Raw genomic sequence first — 21,625 nt, forward strand, 5'->3', positions numbered from 1 at the left:
TTCCTTTTACGCATCTCATATTTCATTTTGTTTACATTCCTTTCAAAAAAATAATAATGTTCAATCGTGTTTTTAAAAAAGAAAAAAAAGTAGAGCGGAGTTGTTGTTTGGTGGGGAGGGGTCAATAATATAAAACAATAATGTAAAATAAAGGCAGAAAAACCGGTCAATTAATAATCTGACTTGTGTGCTCCAGTCTACCTGCTTACACCTCACCTTATGATCCCTTCAGCCACAGTTCTCTGCAGAGTTCTTTGCTATCTCATCCTCAAACCTTAATCAGAAGTTGCAGAAAAAGTACTTTAGAAATGCTTGCAGAGATCTGTTCAACCAGCTGATTATCCAACTCAAAGTGGCTATCGTTCTCGAAATGAGAAAAGGCCAAAAATTCAAAATCGCCATTCAATATTTTTGACACTTTCAAACTAAATGAGGATGATTGCCTTATTATTGTCAGCCACTGAGCTGGATAAGTGGTGAGACGCTTGAACTTAGGCCTCCTTTGACAAAGTCCGGCATGATCACAATAGCATACAGTTCTGTTCGTTGTTGTTGTTTTTCTTGGTTATTCAGATGCTTCCAACCCTTCCTGGTACAATGAACAGCATTTTGCTGGGATGATTCATCAGCAATTGCCTCTGTAAATTCTTGCAAGATTCTGTCTGTATGATCAATGACAACCATCCTATCTTCTGTCAAACATTTCTCTTAATTGACTATTATTATTATTATTATTATTTTTCCAAGCACCAGATTTTCTCCAGCAATTCTTGCTTCTCATTATCTTGGTGGAGCAGTGGGCTGATGCCTCCTTAAGTAACACCAGCTGCCTGCAATTAGTGCAGGTTCGCATCCCACCAGGCTCAAGGTTGACTCAGCCTTCCATCCTTCCGAGGTAGGTAAAATGAGGACCCAGATTGTTGGGGGCAATAAGCTGACTTTGTAATAATGCCGCTTGGAGTGTGTGTGAAAGCCCTAACAAGCAGGCATATACATAGAATGAAGGCTACTGCTAAGCTTGTAAGCCGCCCTGAGTCTTTGGAGAAGGGCGGGATATAAATGTAATAAAAATAAAATAAAAATAAAATAAATCTGTCCAAAAAGTCTAAGCTTTAGTGTCACCATTAGTGCTTCCAAGCTGAACAATTTGGTTTTTGTCTAGTAGAGAATTATTTGTTCTTGAGTGGTGTGGTGGCCTAGAGGTGGAGCCCTCCCCTCACAATTGTGAGGCTGTGAGTTTGATCTTAGGCAGTCACAGATGTTTCTTTCTCTGGGCGCACTGAGTTGTGCTGTGAACTCTGCAGAGGCATCAGGAACGGCATCCAGCCAGTAAATGCTCAAGCTGCATTCAGTTGCTCTGACTCCACCCTGAGGCAAGGAATTCCAGGCTCATTTTTTTTTTCAAAAAAAGTGAATTATTTGTTCTTCTTTCCTATTCTTAATAACTTTCTACATCCAAACACTTCAAAGGTGTCAAATGTTCCTCATTCAGCCTGATAGTCCAACCTTCACAGTCATATTTTCTAATTGGGAAAGCCATGGCTTTAACTTTCTTTTGTGGTCAGTGAGATTACTCTAGACCAGGGGTGTCAAACTGCAGGCCCACGTGCCATTGTATCATCTGGAGGCCGTGTCTACCCCAGCTCCAGCAATGTGAAAAAAAGTCATGATAAATCACGACACATCACATGACGTGGCGAGTTTGGCACCCATGCTCTAGACCTTCAACCTATGGTCCTGATCTGCTATAAACGTTTTCCCAAGTAGCAGACATCTCTTTGTTTTATGGACATGGTCATCATTCCTGTGAATTTTTCAACATAGAAGCAGAAAGTCTGTTTTATTTCAATTTCTTGTTTGCCAATCTGGCCTCACTTGTTGACATAATCTTTGGAGAAGGGGTGTTTCAAAATACAGACCAGCTTTTACATGTTCTTTTTTTTTACCTGCAGCAAAATATTCCATGCTAGCAAAGTTGAATCATCAGCCCATCTGAGTGAGGTCTTGATGCTCATGACGAAACTATCAGTTCAAAAGTAACATGGCTAACATGTAGACTGAGAATTCTGCAGGTTTAAGTCCACCATAGTTTGAAAGCGTTCTAGATTGGCAGAAGCAGCTGTCTTGACAGCCTTGGGAGAAAGAGTAATTGACAAAGAGAACAAGACAGAATTAAGGAATATTGAAGAAGCTTTGAGACTAATTTTATCTCAATATAGGTAGTCCTCAACTTATGGCCACAATAGAGCCCAAAATTTCTGTTTGCTAAATGAAACATTTGTTAAGTGAATTTTGCCCCATTTTATCCTTTTTGCCACAGTTGTTAAGTGAAACACTGCAGCAGTTTAGTTAGTAACATGGTTGTTAAATGAATCTGGCTTTGCCCATTGACTTTGCTTGGCCGAAGGTCGCAAAAAGTGATGATATGACTTCGGGACACTGCAACTGTCATAAATACGAGTCAATTACCAAGCATCTGAATTTTGATCATGTGACCACAGGGATGCTGCAATGGCCGTAAAGTGAAAAAGTCACTTTTATCAGCGTTGTTGTAACTTCAAATGGTCACTAAAAGGACTCTTGTAAGTTGAGGACTACCTGCAAAATGTTACACTACTTTAAGCAATCATACTTTTAAAAAACGGCAGGTGATACCTTACTGTTTCACGAATTAAATGCTGGAGAGATTTAAGGATTTATTCTGTGTCAGTTAATAACTCTTATTAAGTTTAAACCTGAGACTTGCTGATGCTGTTTATCCATTCTTCAGAGCCCTGGGCTTTGTCTGACCAATTTAGTCAGATCTGTTACGTTTTGATGTGGTATGGCTAAATTCCACTATGCAGACAGTGGCATTTCCCATGGAATATGTCTATCTCAGTGCTTTTAACAATTCTGTCTTGAAATCACTTTGAACAGAAAACGACAACAACAAAGAAATAGTAAAATGGAAGTGATCCTCTGAGGATGAAGAATTTCAACATGTTTCTTATGTTTGCTTTTCAATTTCTGCAAGGAACAAAGACTTCAAGTCTACTGCAGCTCCCAACAACCATTATTATAAACATAACAGGGTAGGGTGGGAATTGCCATCTACAAATATAAACCTTTAAATGGATTTCCATTCTCATTTTGGACACTTTCTATATTCTACGAATCTTGCAGTTTACAACCTTCGTTTACCCAAACTGGTAGGGAAAAAAAGTGTTGTAGGAAAAAGTAATCTGCTAGTATACATTAAATAATGCCCCAATGGGAGAAAAAAAATAGGACAAGGGGTGACATGATAGCAGTGTTCCAATATCTCAGGGGCTGCCCCAAAGAAGAGGGAGTCAAGCTATTCTCCAAAGCACCTGAAGGCAGGACAAGAAGCAACGGATGGAAACTAGTCAAGGAGAGAAGCAACCTAGAACTAAGGAGAAGCTTCCTGACAGTTAGAACAATTAACCAGTGGAACAACCTACCTCCAGAAGTGGTGAATGCTCCAACACTGGAAGTTTTTAAGAAGACACTGGACACCCTTTTGCCTGAAATGGTATAAGGTTTCCTGCCTGAGCAGGGGGTTGGACTAGATGACCTTCAAGGTCCCTTCCAACTTCTTCTTCTTCTTCTTCTTCTTCTTCTTCTTCTTCTTCTTCTTCTTCTTCTTCTTCTTCTTCTTCTTCTTCTTCTTCTTCTTCTTCTTCTTATTATTATTATTATTATTATTATTATTATTATTATTATTATTATTATTATTATTATTATTATTATTATAGATGTTGACTTTTTGATTGTTTATTGTTTGAGCGCCTTTCCTTTTTCTAAATGCTAAAGACTGTCAAAATTGTTCCTAGAAGAAACAATACAATACATATATTTGAAAAATGGGGTTTGTTTTTATAATAATAATAATAATAATAATAATAATAATAATAATAATAATAATAATAATAATAATGTGCCTTTCTTTCATTTGCACACCTGCTATAAGACACATTGCGAGAACTCTTTTGCAAATGAGTTGAGCCATTGAGCCTTGGGGAGAGCCAAACAAGTGGATTCACATAACAATCTAGAGTTTTCAGACCTCATGGAGGAGCAAAAGAAATTTAAACTCTTTCCAGAGCAACATTTGCTTTGTTTTTTAGAGAAGTGCATCCCACTAAGTTGAACACAGGTCAAGGGGGGGAAAAAAGTAGCGGAATAACGAAGAGTTGGAAGTGATCTTTGAGGTCTTCTTGTCCAACCCACTGCCCAGGCAGGAAACCGTATACCATCACAGAATCCTAAATATTATATATTACACCAACATTTTGTTCTTCAAACATTTTTGATGTTGCCTTCAATTTCTTTGGAATGTCTTTATGTAGGAATTTGAGGTGTCCAGATGCAGATTTATGGAATTACACTATAGTAATTGTGTTTAGGATGAAAACTTCCAATTTTCCAAGATGGAAAAGGGATGGAGTAGAAAAGAGGTTGGGCAAAACCACTTCTGACATGTGGCTACTTGTGTTTCAACATCAACACTGTGTGATGACACAGTGGTTAGAATGCAGTATTGCAGGCTTGACTCTGGTCACTGCCAGGAGTTCAATTCATAACAGCTCAGCCTTCCATCCTTCTGAGGTCAGTAAAATGAGGACCCAGATTGTTGGGGGGAATATGCAGATTCTGTAAACTGCTCAGAGACTACTGTACTTTGAGTACTGTAAAGCTTTTTAAAATTATGATTTAAAAATTAGGAAAATCCACTCCCTTTTACAAACATAACACCATCTATTGCATGGTTAACTGATTAAAGTACTTTCCTTTAAAACACAAGAGTCAAGACACTCTTGAATTCAACTCTAGTGGCTGCTTCTATGCAGTTTTCCTGATGGTATTAAGAAAATGAGTTCCTATTTGCCTTTTCCAAGGTTTTCTTTTCTCTCTGCTTCCAGGTTTAACGTATTCCATAATAAGTCTCCCATCCAAATACTAAACACGTTAGATCTAACTTAACTTCTCAGAAGAGCTGAGTCGCTACCATTATTACCTCGTCAGAGCTTAAAATGCAGCAAGGTGAAATTACCTTCTTGTTCTAAAATTCTGTGTGCATTTTCAACCTCACACAGTGTACTTAGACTTACTCTTTACTAATTAAGAGATGGAGTTATTTATGGTTAAAATAGTTGTGCAACATTGACAGTTTGAGTCCAAATATGCTCATTTGCGTTCATGTGCGGTATTGCTTCCATTGAGTGAAAAAGGTTATGTTCAAATTTAGGCCAATCATTGTCAGAAGTTATGAATATAAAATGAAGCAGAAATACCATAGAGATATAGTTTCTCTATCTCTGTCACACACTCACACACACACACACAAACACAGAGAAACCACAAAAATATGCACATACAAACACACACACACTTCTTTGAGCTCTTGGGGAAAACCTAGGATAAAAATCTAACAAAGTACAGTAAAGAACACAAGAACAGATGGCATTTGAATATTAATCAGCAGCTAAGTAAGAATATTCATTTAAGTTTGTTGTACTTGTTAGATATTATGTTGTACCTCCTGATAACAGTGCCAAACCTATGGTCTAGAGTCAGGGTAGACAACCTTGGCTCTTTTATGACTCGTGGACTTCAAATCCCAGAATTCCTGAACCAGCCAGGTCTAGATCCTTCATAACTGATATTGTAATCTGTCTTTCAAATATAGAATTGATCTCCTGCTTGCCATGGTTTATAGAAATGTGTCTCCATGCAGCTAATGGTCTTTGATGGGAAGAAGAATTAGCTTCTTTCATTCTTCATCCCTTTTCAATTTTTTTTTATTTATTTATTTATTTATTTATTTATTTATTTATTTATTTATTTATTTATTTATTTATTTATTTATTTAGATTTATATACCGCCCTTCTCCCGAAGGACTCAGGGTGGTGTAAAGGGCAATTAAAACATGCCATACAAAAATTAAAAATAAATTAAATGCAATAAAATAAATAAATAAATAAATTAAATTTAGCCCAAACCAAGTAAATCAAATTCAAAAATTTAAAATCCCAATCCCTCAGTCCAGGCCGGCGAGCTCAAATAACCAGGTTTTCAGGTCACGGCGAAAAGAGCGAAGGTCGGGAGCCATCCGGAGCTCAACAGGGAGCTGATTTTAGGTCCTCTGAATTTGTGTGAAGTGTATCACACAGAGACCAAGGAAGGACCTCTACAGATTTTCATTGTTCTCCTTGATAATTACTTAATATCAGAAGAAATAGTTAATAGGTATTAGTTTCTTGTTAAGAAGCAGCCAATTTCATTTAGTATTATAGATCCATTTCTTTAGATACACCATTTCCTGTGTTCCTGATGTGGTAGGTTATTGTATTACCTTAATATTCCAGAATTTATGGATATCTGGCTATTTATTGGGTAAATGACAGAAGATGGTAGATCTGGGCCCTGCATTTGACGGATGGCTGTGCTTCTAAACATTATCACCATCAATTTTCTTTGATTATTTATGGATCCCAAATCATTCTCAGAAGTATGTGGGCTCTGTAAACAGCTTAAACAGTTTACAGCATTATGAAGCGGTATATAAATCTAAGTGCTCTTGCTATTGGTAAAGATGGTCCTTATAGCGCTTCTTAATCTTAATAAACCAAAAATATTTGGACTGAGATTCTTACGGTTGCTAGGAAAAATCTGCCTACATGCAGGGATATCAAACAAATCGATGGATCAATCCTAAATGCTTCAGTTCATTTTAAATGTTGGTTTTAAAAGTTGGGTCTTTTGAAAAGTCCATGCACAGGGAGGAAACCAGCAGGAAAAAAAAAAGATAATTGTTGAAATTGTAAACGTTTTTGTTGTTTTCCTGTTGGACAACAAATTCTTTATTGTTTTGCTCTTCCTTTTATCTCTTCATTCTGAAATGTTTAGAATGGAAATAGAATTGAGTTTAGTGGTATGATTTTTAATGAAGAAGGTGTAAGCTGAAACTTCAGTTTCGAATGATTTTAATACTATTTTGAGTCTCTTATTTTTTTAAAAAAATAAAGAGAGAATAAAAGACAATGGAAAGTTTAATGTGAAACACTACTGCAGAGAATAAAATATAAATTGTCTGAATGAGACTCTGATGGGATCAGTTTCTAATAATTGTCCCCTGGGCTGTTTCCTGACAAATACAGTGTTGTCACAGCTCACTATAATTATCATATCATACTAAAGTCATGTTGTGATAGTATGGACTTAGCATGTTACATAAATGCAGCTATGGTGTGCAAAGCATGATTTACGCCGGTGTGCAAAGGCAGTCTATGGATGCAAAGTCACCTCAGTTATAACGTTGGAAAGATTGATGGGTCTTACTCAAACTCATTGGCTTGCAGACTTAATGACGTTATTAAAGAAAGATCTTGTTCTCCATCTAACACAGTGTATAAAGTGCTTAAGCTGATTAAAATCAATGTCGGAAGGCCATTTAACTGGACTTCGACTACTGAGTGTTAACGTTTGCATGAGACTTTGGTGCAGTCTACCAGCTAGTCCAAACTTGGCATGATGCCGGACAGTTTGAGAACTAATGTTGTCCACTTAGGAAGAAGGTCTCTAAAATTCTAAATACGTGATCGCCAAATATTACAGCTCAGTTCTGTGATCTCTGCAGCTTCTACACTCGTGTAGCTCACTGCAGGATAATGTGACTTCTTATAGTGCTTTGAAATGAAAACTGAACTACTGTATGTGAAGTTTAGATTCGTAGCTCAAGAAATATTTTACACCATATCCCATTGTTTTCATTCTTTTTCCTGCTGAATAATTGCATGCATAAGAGCGAGGTTTGCTTCAATAACTCTAATGGTCCGGGACTTGACAATATTAAGCCACTTACGTTGTCAAACAATCTTAATATAGCCAGCCATTTTGAATTGTTCTTCCTTTGAATTAAAACTGAGCTTCTCCTTTCAGCCATTATTTTATGTCTACACTTTGCTGTTATGATCCTGCCACAGAATGAATAGCCAATATGTTAGAGAATTCTGCACCGTTTTGCATCAAGAAAAATTGAGTTATGTTAGAAGTAAGTTAGAGACGTGGGAGAGTTACAACAAGAGATTGGGTTCTCCCTTGTTCCCTAGGCCATTCCACACTGATATTATTTTCTGTTTTGGCAGCCCAATGAACATTTTGTATTGCTTACAAAAATAGGAAAGTTGTAGGAGCTTGCGGATTTGCAGTTTACCCAGTTACAAAACAAGTGAGTGCAAGGTAATTGGCTAATATCCAAGAAAAAAGTCCTTATTTGTGTTCCATGGGGAAGATTTCATTGAGATTCTAAGAGACGGGAATTTATTTTATTTGCAGCTAGTCCTTGATTTACAATCACGACTGAGCCTAAAGTTTCTGTTGCTAAGCAAAACATTTATTCAGTGAATTTTGCTCCATTTTACGACCTTACTTGCCACAGTTCTTAAATGAAACACTGCTGTTTTTAAGTTAATAACACGGCTGTGGAAGTGACTCTGGTTTTCCCCATCAACTTTGCTTGTCAAAAGGCTGCAAAGAGGGGGGGGGGTCGCTGTAACCGTCATGTGAGTCAGTTGCCAAGCATTCTGAATTTTGATCACATGACATGGGGATGCTGCAATAGTCATAAGTGTGAGAAGCAGTTCCCAAGTCACTTTTTTCAGTGCCATTGTAACTCTGAATGGTCCCTAAGTGAACGGTTGTAAGTCAAGTACTTCCTGTATTTATTTTTCAAATTTAGGTAATGCCCATCTCACTCATAGAGGCTGGTGCAAAGACAATGAGAATTGGAATATGTCTATCTTGCCTCTTCAAAACTGGCTTTATTGTTGGAAGCCTGTGCATTTTTAAAAAATCCAACTTTATTCTGTATTTCAAGATCTTGCATTGTTCTGCCGCTACTCTCTCTAGCTGGGAGATGCTACTGTAAATATAGAGTATTTTCTTTTTGCACTTCAGCACCCTAGTTGCATAGGAATGGAAGAGTAATTTTAAAAGTTTTGTTTGGATTGACACTGTCCTTTATCCTTAAAAAAAACCACCTGATTGCATTTCAAACATTTAAAAGAGATATTTTCTCATTTTTGTATTTACATGGCAGCCCAAAACAGCTCCGAAAAGGACTTTTGGATCCATTACAAATGAACAGGTAATTACATACGCACACTCAGATATTCATCCCCCCCCTCTCTTACCTTTTTTATTCTTTAAAATATGATCAAATAATTGTGCTTAGAAAGGGTCCGGTCATTTTTCAAAATGCTGAAACTGGAATAAGGGGTGCTGGCAAACATGATTGAAATGTTTCTATAAATTGGAAATTGTGAAGGTAAGTGCATATTTCAATAAATCAATGTATATTATAATATCTTGAAAGAATCTTCACAGTAAATTAACTTTGGGGTTCTGCATGACATCTAATATCAGAGCTTTGTGATACCTGCATGAACATCACTAAACGTTACCTGAACACCCATCATTTGATGACTTGAGTAGGTAGGTCTTCACTGAAAATAATTATATTTCAGGTGATGTGAGACATCTGTGATGTGATGTCTCCTTCATCTTTGCCGGTTGTTGCTTCCCGCTCCAGTCATCAAATTATCAATATATATTCTGATCACGCAGATTGCCATTCATTAGTTGGCCGTTGCTGTATTGAGATTGTAGAACTCATGTTTAGCAACATCCATGGATGTCTTTTCGCGTCTTTGGTTATTCAGGCAGTGTTTGTTTTTTTCTTCTTACATGAAATCTAAATGGAATATTGGAGCAATCCAGACCCTGAGGATGAAAAGCCAAGTGTGGTTTATAAGTTTTGCCATCCTGCATATAAAAGGGGGAAAAAGCATGGCAAATCCCAATTTAAATTATTTTTTAAAAAACAAATATTTTCCCCCTATTTGCCTGCTGTTATGCTTGTTTGCCATTAACACATTAACTTACACTTGTTGTCAAGTGCCTGTATATGTGTATGTGTATGTGTATGTGTATGTGTGTATGTATATGTATATGTATTTGCAGTGGTGGGATTCAGCCGGTTTGCACCAGTTCAGGAGAACTGGTAGCTAAATGTTGAGTTCAGAGAAACTCTGAACCCATGTTGCTTCTGGAAGGCCTCGGAGGCCCAGGCCTGCATCCAGGAACAGAACTGGTTGTTGAGGTGTTTGAATCCCACCACTGTGTATCAGTATGTGTATGTGTATATGTGTTGTTGTGCACTAATATAGGAACTTAAAATAATTTCCCCCTATTTTAAATTTATTGTTTTTCTCCTGTTTCTTCTACAAGTATTTTGAAATCTCAAAAAGAGGTGGGGCAATTGCATCGTATGTTTCCTGCCCTACTTGAATATTTCACTGCTAGAATATATACAGGGCAATTTTGCTTTTTCTGATACTTTTTTTTTTAAAAAAGGGGGAAAAAATGATAGCTCTCATCATCTGTGTTTGTTGAAAAACAAAATGGAGAGCCTCTGCCTGAATTAAATTCTCTGTGTTGTAGTTGCAGAGCTAAAGACAGAATAATCAATGCATGATTGTCAGATTGCATACAAATAAAGAAGTGCATGGAAGCTATCTCTCCCACTTCTGTGATGTTTCTTTCTTTTCTTTTCTCCTCAATTTTGCAAGCAAAAGAAAACAAAACACAGCCAGTCATAATTCAGGAGCTTTGCAAGCAAAAAAAAAAAAAAAGAAAGAAAGAAAAAGAAAAAAAATGTGCCTACAATTCCCAAACTATTTACTGTAGCACAAGTCCTTCTGAAGTAACGAAGATGGCTTTGAAGCAAAGAGGCTGACATGTTTTTAGAGACCTGGTTGACTAAAAGCGGGAAGCGATTCGTTTCAACATGGCTGTCCAGCCATAAAAGAGCCCTTACGAATTTTGATTTACTATCAAAATTCAGCAAAAGATAAGAGAGAGAGAGAGAGGCAAATGAGCACATGCGTGATTGAACAGGAAGGACGCAACAAGAGCTGGATATGGTCAAATGCTTGATAGATATAGTTTACCTCGGGGATTGAAGAGTTGAAAGCTGAGAACCAAGGGGCAACACTAAATCAAACCACATCAGGATTACTCCTAGTACTAGATAATTGCTCATTTAGAATAATATATTCACTAATTTTCAGCAGATAGCAGCAATCCTGTCTGATCTTGGAAGAGAAGCAGGGTCAGACCTGGTCAGTATTGGGATGGGAGACTGGGGAAAAAAATCCCATTATAAAGCAGTGCTGAATTACTTCTGAGTCACTGCAAAAGAAGGCTTCAGCCACCACGAAGTGAGCTTGACCCAAGGGCTTTGTAATTTTTTTTTGCTATTCTAGTATTGCTGGCTTAGTTTCAGCTGCCTCCAAACATAGTCTTTGCAATGTTGGGATCGTACAAGGTCCTTCTTGTTTTTCCTTGAGTAGATGTTTGCGAGACTAGAAATTACCTGGCCGAAATGCTCTCCTACAAGACACATAGCGATCCTGTTTGACACTCTAGTAGTGTGCACAAACTCTCCGTGAGGGAAGCACCCTTCACACAGACACTAAGCTGCTATGGCTGGAGACTATATCAGTTTTCTGCTGCTTAATAAAAGCAGCAGGCGAATGGTGCACCAGTAAAATTTCAGCTGAATGTGTCAATTTAATTTAATAATTTAATAATTTAATTTGCATACCGCCCTTCTCCTGAAGGACTCAGGGCGGTGAACAGGGCAATACATAATAAAAAACAGGATACAAAAATTAAAAAGTAATTAACTATGCCCATAATAATTAGTACATATTAAAAGTTAAAACTAATGAAGACTCAACCGCCCAGGCCAAAGGTATCTCAGAAGGTTAAATCGTGGCAACTGGACCAAAGTTTGAAGAAACTTTAATCCAGTTGTTGTGAGTTAACTTTTTAAAGGTATTTTCAGGTGGATGGTCTCATATTTTACATGTCAAATGAAACAGATCTTGGGTGTGGGCACCTTCCATTAACTCAGGGGTCTTCAAACTTGGCCCTTTGATGACTTGTGGACTTCAACTCCCAGAATTCCTCAGCCAGGCGTGCCTGGCTGAGGAATTCTGGGAGTTGAAGTCCACAAGTCATCAAAGGGCCAAGTTTGAAGAAACCCCCCCCCCCCTGCATTAACTGCTTCAGGTGCATTTTCTGCATGTTAAGGCTGGCAGCTGTGAGGAGAGTTGTGAACCAGTTGGAAACCATTCCTATGTATTTAGGACAGGGGGAAAATGGTGGTTTTGTGAGAGAGATCTTATTTGCCTCAGGCCTCTCAGTACATGAAAACGCCCAATGAGTTTGTTATACTTTAGACTACAAACCTCCGGGCTGCTCTGCTCTGGATTCTGAGGGTTGCCTTGCACCAGGAAATGACAGCCGTGAACAACAAAGAGGGAATGAGATGCCCTTTGTTCCTTCTTTCGTGTTTTCACCTCCGTCTTTGGTGTTTCTCCATTATCACACTCGCCTTTGTTTGTGGTGGCAGTGTCCCTTTTGGTTTCTGTCAGCTCCATTTTCCATCATTCACAGAGATGCTATTGATGAATACTAATCACTTCTTTCTCCTTAGGGGAAAAAAAGGCTTATTTTTCCCCTCTCTCCTTTTCCTTTAAAAGAAAAAAAAATAGGGAGAGAGATTCAACATTCCCAGGTTGATATGTCCATCTGGAAGCGAAAATCTTTATTCCCGATTAATTCTACCCGAGCATTCTTCTTGTATACTATGTGCCGAATTCATTTCTATTCCTACGTATTGGTTTGAGTATGACGAGGGAACGTGACATGAACCCATAAGATCTATGGCTGGTTCCTTATCGCTCATCCTACGTTGTACATTTACAATGATTGCATTATTTGTAATATCTGGAATGCAGATTTTTACTGCGGCCATGACAGGCATGCTGATTTAAAAAAAAACAAAAACAAAAACAAAACCAGAGATGTTTAGCCATCTTTATCTTGGTTTGTTTGCAACATTCCTAAGCAATTCAGTTTGCAATTTTGGTCATTTCTGCCTCACACCAAAAGTTGCTGGCAATTTGTACTTTTTTTGTTTAAATAGGGCAACCCATGAATATGGCAAATATTCAATGACAAAGAATATTCAATAACTGGGGGAATCATGTTCAGAAAATAGCTGGCAGTCAGATGTTAGATATGCAAAGCAGCTGTACTGTGTGATTGAGGACAGCTGTGTGGCCTGGAGTCTTATATTCATCCATCCACAAGTTCTTCCATCTTAAAGACGTGTCACGCCATCAGGCTTTTGGAGCTGGCTAAGAGTTAGGCAGCATTTAAAAAGTTGAAAAGTGCTGCAGAAGCTGCTTTGGGGGTGAGAGTGTTTCAAAATCTCGACACTAAGCTTAAGGACACGATTAAAAAGGTTAAAAGGATGAAGTCTCCCTCAAGTCAAGCTTGACTCCTGGCGACCTTATGGACCTGACTAGTTGTTGTTGGTTTTGGGTTTTTTTGTTGTTTTTTTTCCCTTGGCAACACTACAAAATTATTGCTTTTGTTCTTTTCAACTTGCTTGTCTAGCCTACAGCCTTGGTATCTTCTGGCAGGCATTCATCCAAAAAGAGCTTGTGTCTGATTCTGCTTAGCTTTTTCAAAATCAGCCAAGTTTAGTTGGGTTCTGCCACTTGCTATAACTAGCTGGGTTGCTAGGAAGCCCGTTTTGGTTCATTGAATCCTGGGCTGACATTTGGAAGCTTATTGTTATACATGGACTAAGTTAAAGCTTTCAGTTAAAAGGGGACACCCTTCCAAGAACACCCCACTAATATATATGTCCAAGGTGTAAGCAGGAAGAACCCATCACTCAAAAGACATGTAGTTCATGCTTGGATGACATGATAACCATAGCTTATCGTTAGGTGTGAACATGATTGATGGCAAACAGCTGCCTTGTTTAATGCCTTTCAACTTCCAGCTACCACCAATCAAAGACACAAAACCAAGGAAACAGCTGATTATTTTAGTTTCAGCCCTTGGTTAGTGAGGGTAGTAATCCGGGCTTGTTGATGCAGTAAGTCTTTAAGAAGTCTGCAACAGATGTTTGATGTATCATGTTTTTAATCTATAATTAACCATCCAAAGTCCCTATAGGGAGATGGGTAACTCCATAAATTTCAATAAATAAATAAATAAATGATTGTTGATAAGCCCATGAGATAATGGGAAAGAACTAGTTGGCATATGGACAACCACAAGTTATGCTTGTCTTGTTATCAACATATGTGCATCAATGAGTACAGATTAGTGTGGTTTTTGCATTTCCACCAAATGCTGTCATAAAAAGAAGTCTTTCTGAATTGCTTTCTCCTCCCTATTCCATCTTGATGAATATAGTTTAAAGCAGTGGTTCTCAACCTTTTCTACACCATGGACCCCCTTTACATACCTTTTGTGGGGCGGGCTATGGCCACGGACCACCAAAACCTAACTCAAAATATAAATCATAGTATTTGTTCTATCCTTTTCAGATCCCCTATGATGACATTGTGTTTCCCTCCCCCCCCCAGGAGTCCATGGACCACAGATTGAGAAGCACTGGTTTAAAGTATTTCTGGACTTTATTTTCAGAATTGTCTATATCCAATAGACAATTCTTATCTCCCTCTTATCTCATGGATATTTATTTTTTATCAGAAGCACATTATTAGTTATTATTGCCATTTTTGTAAGCATGTTGGTTCTCAGTTATCACCACTTCCTAAGCTTTTGAAAAGTCTAGATGATCCTTTGGAAAAGATATTGATGAATGTCAGTCTGTTAGGTGGTAGAGGTGAACGTCAAGCCCGTATATGACTCATGAATGAATATCAGGTCATTGGTTAAATAACTGACATCCAATTATCCTTGAATATATTGAAAGCTAAGAATATATTTAATTCCAAGTACAATAGCCTGTAGGATTAATTCATAGTAAGGTTTACTAAAGAAGATGACCCGTGGAATTAAGATGGATTTGTTTCCAAGGTCACAAGTCTTTAGATTTGCATCTTTTTTTGGCATTACACCAAAGCATAAACATAGGTGGGAAAATTCAGATCGATATCTTTCAGAAAAAAAGGCACATTGTATATGTAACAGATCTATGCAGTAATCTATTCTCTTCTCTCTTTCTATGGCTTCTAGGGTCAAAATGTATTTGGACTTGATATAATTGAAACGCCTGAAGGAGACAAGTGGCCTCAGTTGATAGTGCAACAAATTCTTGACAGGGAGCAGAAGGACACCTATGTGATGAAGATTAAAGTGGAAGATGGTGGAAACCCTCCAAGATCCAGCACAGCCATTCTGCAAGTCACCGTCATTGATGTGAATGACAACCGTCCGGTCTTCAAGGAGAATGATATTGAAGTCAGCGTACCTGAAAATGCACCGGTGGGCACCTCCGTTTCTCAGCTCCATGCTACTGATGCCGACTTAGGGTCCAACGCCCAGATTCACTTCTATTTTAGCAGCCAGATCTCCAGTTTGGCCAAAAGGCTGTTTGCCATAGATAACACGACTGGTCTTATCACTGTCAAGGAGCCCTTGGACCGGGAGGAATCCCCAGTACACAAATTAACAGTTTTGGCAAGTGATGGCAGTTCCACGCCCTCCAGAGCTACCGTAACGGTGAACGTCACAGACATTAACGATAACATTCCCTCAATAGACACAAGATACATTATCAACCCAGTGAACGGGACTGTGTTACTGTCTGAGAAAGCACCACTAAATACTAAGATTGCCCTGATTACGGTAATGGATAAGGATGCTGATCTTAATGGCAAAGTTACTTGCTTCACGGACCATGATGTCCCATTCAGGTTAAAGCCGGTGTTTGATAATCAGTTTCTCCTAGAAACAGCCACCTTTCTAGACTACGAGGCCACCAGAGAATATGCCATAAAAATAGTGGCTTCCGACTCAGGAAAGCCACCCTTGAACCAATCTGCGATGCTGCTGATCAAAATCAAAGATGAAAATGACAATGCCCCGGTGTTCACACAGCCTGTGATCGGGCTCTCCATTCCCGAGAACAACGCTCCTGGAACCCAGCTGACCAAGATAAGTGCTACTGACGCTGATAGTGGCCGCAATGCTGAAATCAGCTACGTGCTGGGATTGGATGCTCCCCCTATTTTCAACCTGGACCGCCGTACAGGCATACTGACGGCTGTGAGAAAGCTGGATAGAGAAAAACAGGATCGCTATTCGTTCACCGTACTGGCTAAAGATAACGGCATGCCACCTTTGCAAACCAATGCTACCGTGACTGTTTCTGTTTTGGACCAAAATGACAACAGCCCTGCTTTCACACACAACGAGTACAACTTCTATGTGCCAGAAAATCTACCCATGTATGGCACTGTTGGACTGATCACTGTGACAGATGCAGACTCTGGAGAAAATGCGATCGTGACCTTGTCTATATTAAATGGCAAAGATAATTTCATTATCGATCCTCTCACTGGAGTCATAAGGCCTAATATTACTTTTGACAGGGAGCAGCAAGGATCTTATACTTTTCAGGTGAAAGCAGTGGATGGGGGCAGGCTTCCTCGCACTTCCACGGCTAAAGTGACTATCAATGTGGTGGATGTGAATGACAACAGGCCTGTTTTTGTCATTCCTTCCACCAACTACTCCTATGACTTGGTTCCAATGTCTGCCAGTCCCGGCTCAGTAGTGACAAAAGTGTTTGCTGTGGACAATGATACTGGAATGAATGCTGAGCTGCGTTACAGCATTATTGGTGGGAATTCGCGAGGGTTGTTTATGATTGATCAGTTAACGGGCAATGTCACTTTGAAGGAGAAAGTCATCTCAGCAGATCATGGGTTGCACAGACTGGTAATCAAAGTCAATGATTTAGGGCAGCCTGAATCTTTATATACCATTGCATTGGTGCATTTATTTGTGAATGAAACGGTCACCAACGGATCCTACGTCCAAGAGTTGGTGCGCCGAAACATGGAAACTCCGGTTGGCCAAAATGTTGGGGATGGAGACATTACCCCACAAACCAATGACTACATCAAAATCATCATTGCCATTATTGCAGGCACCATGACGGTGATACTGGTCATTTTTGTGACAGCTCTGGTACGTTGCCGCCAAACCCCCAGGCACAAAGTGGTGCAGAAAAGCAAGCAGAGTGGCGAGTGGGTTTCTCCAAATCAAGAAAACCGTCAGATCAAGAAGAAGAAGAAAAAGAAAAAGCGGTCCCCCAAAAGTCTTCTTCTGAACTTTGTGACCATTGAAGAATCCAAGCCCGATGATCCTGGCCACGAACACATTAATGGCACCTTGGACATTCCTGTAGAGCTAGAAGAACAGACTATGGGAAAATATAACTGGGCCACCACACCTACCACCTTTAAACCTGACAGTCCAGATTTAGCAAAGCACTACAAGTCTGCCACTCCACAGCCCGCATTTCAAATTAAACCTGAGACTCCAGTACCCCCGAAGAAGCACCATGTTATACAGGAGCTGCCTCTAGATAACACGTTTGTGGTGGGCTGTGATACCCTCTCCAAGTGTTCTTCCAGTAGCTCAGACCCATACAGTGTCTCTGAATGCAGCTGTCAAGGAGGATTCAAGGCTCCTGGCTCTGTTCACACCAGACAGGTAAGGACCGTTTTCTTTCTTTCTGCTTTGACATCCTCCCTTCTTTCTTTCTGCTTTACTTTCTTCCTTGTATTACACTCTGCCCTTTGAATGTAGATAGATAGATAGATAGATAGATAGATAGATAGATAGATAGATAGATAGATAGATAGATAGATAGATAGATAGACAGATGATAGATAGATAGATAGATAGACAGATAGACATAATAGATGATAGAAGATAGATATATAGTTAGATGATAGATAAGCATATAGACAGATAATAGATAGATAGATAGATAGATAGATAGATAGATAGATAGATAGATAGATAGATAGATAGATAGATAGATAATAGACAGACGGATAGATAACAGATGATAGATAGATAGATAGATAGATAGATAGATAGATAGATAGATAGATAGACAGACAGACAGACAGACAGACAGACAGACAGACAGACAGACAGATAATAGATGATAGAAGATAGATGTTAGATAGACAGATAATAGACATATAGTCAGATAGATAAATAGATAGACAGATGATAGATAGATATAGATAGACAGATAATAGATGATAGATAGACATATAGACAGATAGATAACAGATAGGTAGATAACAGATAGATAGATAGATAGATAGATAGATAGATAGATAGATAGATAGATAGATAGATAGATAGAATCACTGAAAAGTAAACAGTTTGTGATTCATCAGTAGTAAAAGGAAGAAGTGAAGTGACTTTTGACTACAAAGAAAATTTGATTGCTGAATGAGCTTGTCAGGGGGTAATTCTTGTCTGCAGATGGCAGTGTGGTACTTTTCCCTTTGCATGCATATAGAGCAGATCTACATAAGAAAAGGCAGGCTGCAGTCTGGTCCAGCTAGCTGCTAGCATGATATGCTTGAGAATCTAAGGAATCTGGATCAGGTGGGAATCAGTAAAGCATTGCAGGTTCTCATAAATTGTTCTTAATGCTAATGGAGTCTGGAAATTGCCAACTAATTTCATTTACTTGGATCGGTTCCTCAAAATTTCTCAGAAGCAAAACCAATATCACCCCCCACGCCAATATTAGAACTCTTTAAAGGAATTGAGTGTCATTTGCAAGAATAGACATTTACACTGCTGTAGAGAGATTCCTAAACGCTAGGTGCCTGACACAATCAACAGAAAGAAACAACCCTAAAATTAATATTGGGTGGGGTATGACAAGGGTAATCACAAATCCAGCTTTTAGAAACAAACACGACTGTCCATTACTACTCTTGTCCAGAAATTGCAGCTCTAATTTGCAGGTTAGGATAAGGAAGAGAGACAGACCACTTGCTTTTCAATTGGTAAAGATAACACAATAGATAGCACAGTTCTAAAACATCATTGCCAAAAAAAGCAATGTTGGGTTAGAAGCAGTCAGATATGAACACAGCCAGAAACTCATTTTTATGGGGGGTATAAATTTGTCGCTGGGGATTGCAAGGTGAAATCAGATTTGATCATTCATGTGAGGATGGACATATTTGTTACCTAAAATTGTTCCAGCTAGGAATTAAGGTTTTGAATTTTGCTTACTTTTTTGGATGCATCTATCCAATTGGCAAGGTATGAAATGTTGAAGGAAGTTACAGTGATGGTATTTTGAACCTTTAGAGTAGGATAACTGTACTTTCACACAACTAAGCTTATAATTTCAGGAGCAAATAATATTATTAGATTGGTCAAATTGCATTTGTAATGCAAATGGCCCCAAATCGGAATTCTAACTCTATGGCAAAAATTTGCCTTATGATATAGGCATCAATGTTTAAGATGTCTCCTGTAATTTGGCAACCAGGATAATCCTAGTCCTATTTATTTTATATAGTTGTGCTGCCCATTTTGGTCCTTGGTAGCTAAAATATATCCTATAAAGTATAATATCCTATTTTTTTAAAAAAAAAACTTGCTTCTTTTAGACATATTTTTCACTATTCTTGTCTATTGCATTTTCCAGTAAGCCACAACACTTGAATCAGGAACCTTTCTGTGGATTCCATTTTTCTCTCTATCTTTTCTCTGTGCGTGAATCCTTCTTTCCCCAAGTTGTATCCACAGGTTATGTCTTAGAGAAGCAACCTAAAAAAAAAAATTCTCAACAAGAGGGTGAAGCACTGTTACAAGGGTGATAGTAACTTCACTTATAAAACAAATTCTTTCTAGATTCCTTGGCTTTAGAGAAGTTGAGTAAAACCAAAGGATCGGAAGGGGTTCTGAAGCAAAGGAGGGATCCCCTTGGGGGGGTGATGTCTTATAATGATGTGAAAATTGTATTTACCAGACTTTGAACCTACCGTACTTCCCACAGCAATAGGCTGACTTACAATAAGCAATGTAGATCACCAGGGACTTACATGCAGAATGAACCCGTATTGGAGTTGTTGTTAGTTTGGAAAAGTAATTTATTTCACTGGTCATTGCTTTTCCCTATGAATTCTGGGAATGTGAACTAGTCAGTAGAAGATGCAGCAACTACAGCATTTTCTGAACATCCTAGCAGGAGAAATGATGGATGTTGAAGTTCATGGCAGGGCAGTTTCCACGGATAATTGTTCCGTTCAGTGGACTCTTCTGAACCCTCCTGAATGCTAGAGGAGCGCAGTTGCTTTCCTCTATGCTAGATCAATTGATTTGCTACTTATTTTATAACAAGTAGTAACAGTGTTAAAGAATATTGCTGCATTTTCCCACCTGGTTCAATTGTTTTGATTTTAAGCCCTCGACAACAGTTATATTTTCATGGATAGGTTATAAGGTTCTTCAAGAGATCTCATTTGTGGGGGTCACTAAGGGGTGTATTATGGGGATTTAATCATTTAATCAATGGGCAGTCCTCTGGTCTTCTGATACCCTAGTACAGGGGTAGGCAACCTCGGCTCTTTTATGACTCGTGGACTTCAACTCCCAGAATTCCTGAGCCAGCCATGCTGGCTCAGGAATTCTGGGAGTTGAAGTCCACGAGTCATAAAAGAGCCGAGGTTGCCTACCCCTGCCCTAGTAGATTCATAGGGAAGAGTCATAACAAAACAAGTCCAAAATTAGTGAGGGAAGGATATCACCAACATCCCACCAGGTACAGCATCCCCAAATTGTCCCAAATACTTTATTATTTTGAGAACGAGAAAAGCAAAACATACTCTTGCATAGAGCTAAACCTTTGGGGAACTTGGTGGGTTTTTGGAAAGTATCGATAGATGCCAGACTATCTAACAAGCTCTAATTTATTCAGGCCAATATTTAGATAGGGGAGGTGCCCCCCCACCCCCAAAATTTGCAGACGAGGAAATACGAGAAGGCACAGTGCACTAATTCAGCTAAATTAACTGAGTGTACAAGGCAGAATTTGAGATTGTAAGCCAGTCCCTGACAATCAACAAATCAGAAATGATTGATTTGTTTTTGTTGCTTGATAATTGCCCGAGCCAGATAGCTCACGCTACCTAACAGTAGGACCAGGTCTCCTAGCAGCTGATATTCCATAAGTCAATATTTAAAATAATGAGAGGGAGATGGGTTGGTTAAGACCGGGGCTATTCTCATGCTGTTTCTCTGTTTGCCAGCTCTGAACGTCTTCGCATCAACTGTTAAGTACCGAAGTCGTACACAATGATGTTAAGCCAGCAAACATGGAAATATGGGCATAGCACGAGAACGCCCTTTGTCTTCCTTCCCTGATTGCTGAAGAATTTTATCGTCTGATCTCCAGAGGGTTTTCGAAGTGGCGTTGAACTGTTCAAGCTGCCCTACTCAAAAGGTATTCAGGGCCAGGATACCTAACAATTGGAAGGAATGCAAAGGAAAGGAAAGGAAAGGAAAAAAAGAAAGACTTTAGAACATTGTGCTTTAGCTGTTCTATAATGTCGTTTTTATGATATAAAGAAAAAAAAGGGGGGGGGAAGTGATATCGGCCACTACTCTGTGTGAATGGTGGTGAACTGTGAGACACACCTTTCTTTCTTTTTTTTTTCTGTTGCT

General features: G+C 38.8%; 1 protein-coding gene across 1 annotated transcript in view; it reads left to right on the forward strand.

Annotated features, from left to right (window-relative positions):
• PCDH11X (protocadherin 11 X-linked) overlaps nucleotides 1-21,625 on the forward strand; it is a gene marked incomplete at both ends in the record, with an annotated part of 456,222 nt that overhangs the window by 40,233 nt on the left and 394,364 nt on the right. Inside the window, 2 exons of the mRNA XM_081336916.1 lie at nucleotides 9,105-9,152; nucleotides 15,140-17,626. Of these exons, the coding sequence (XP_081193042.1) occupies nucleotides 9,105-9,152; nucleotides 15,140-17,626 (2,535 nt within the window). The remainder of the gene's footprint in view (nucleotides 1-9,104; nucleotides 9,153-15,139; nucleotides 17,627-21,625) is intronic.

The sequence above is a fragment of the Vipera berus genome (genome assembly GCF_964194415.1).
Source record: "Vipera berus genome assembly, chromosome: 11".
Classification (NCBI taxonomy): Eukaryota; Metazoa; Chordata; class Lepidosauria; order Squamata; family Viperidae; genus Vipera; species Vipera berus.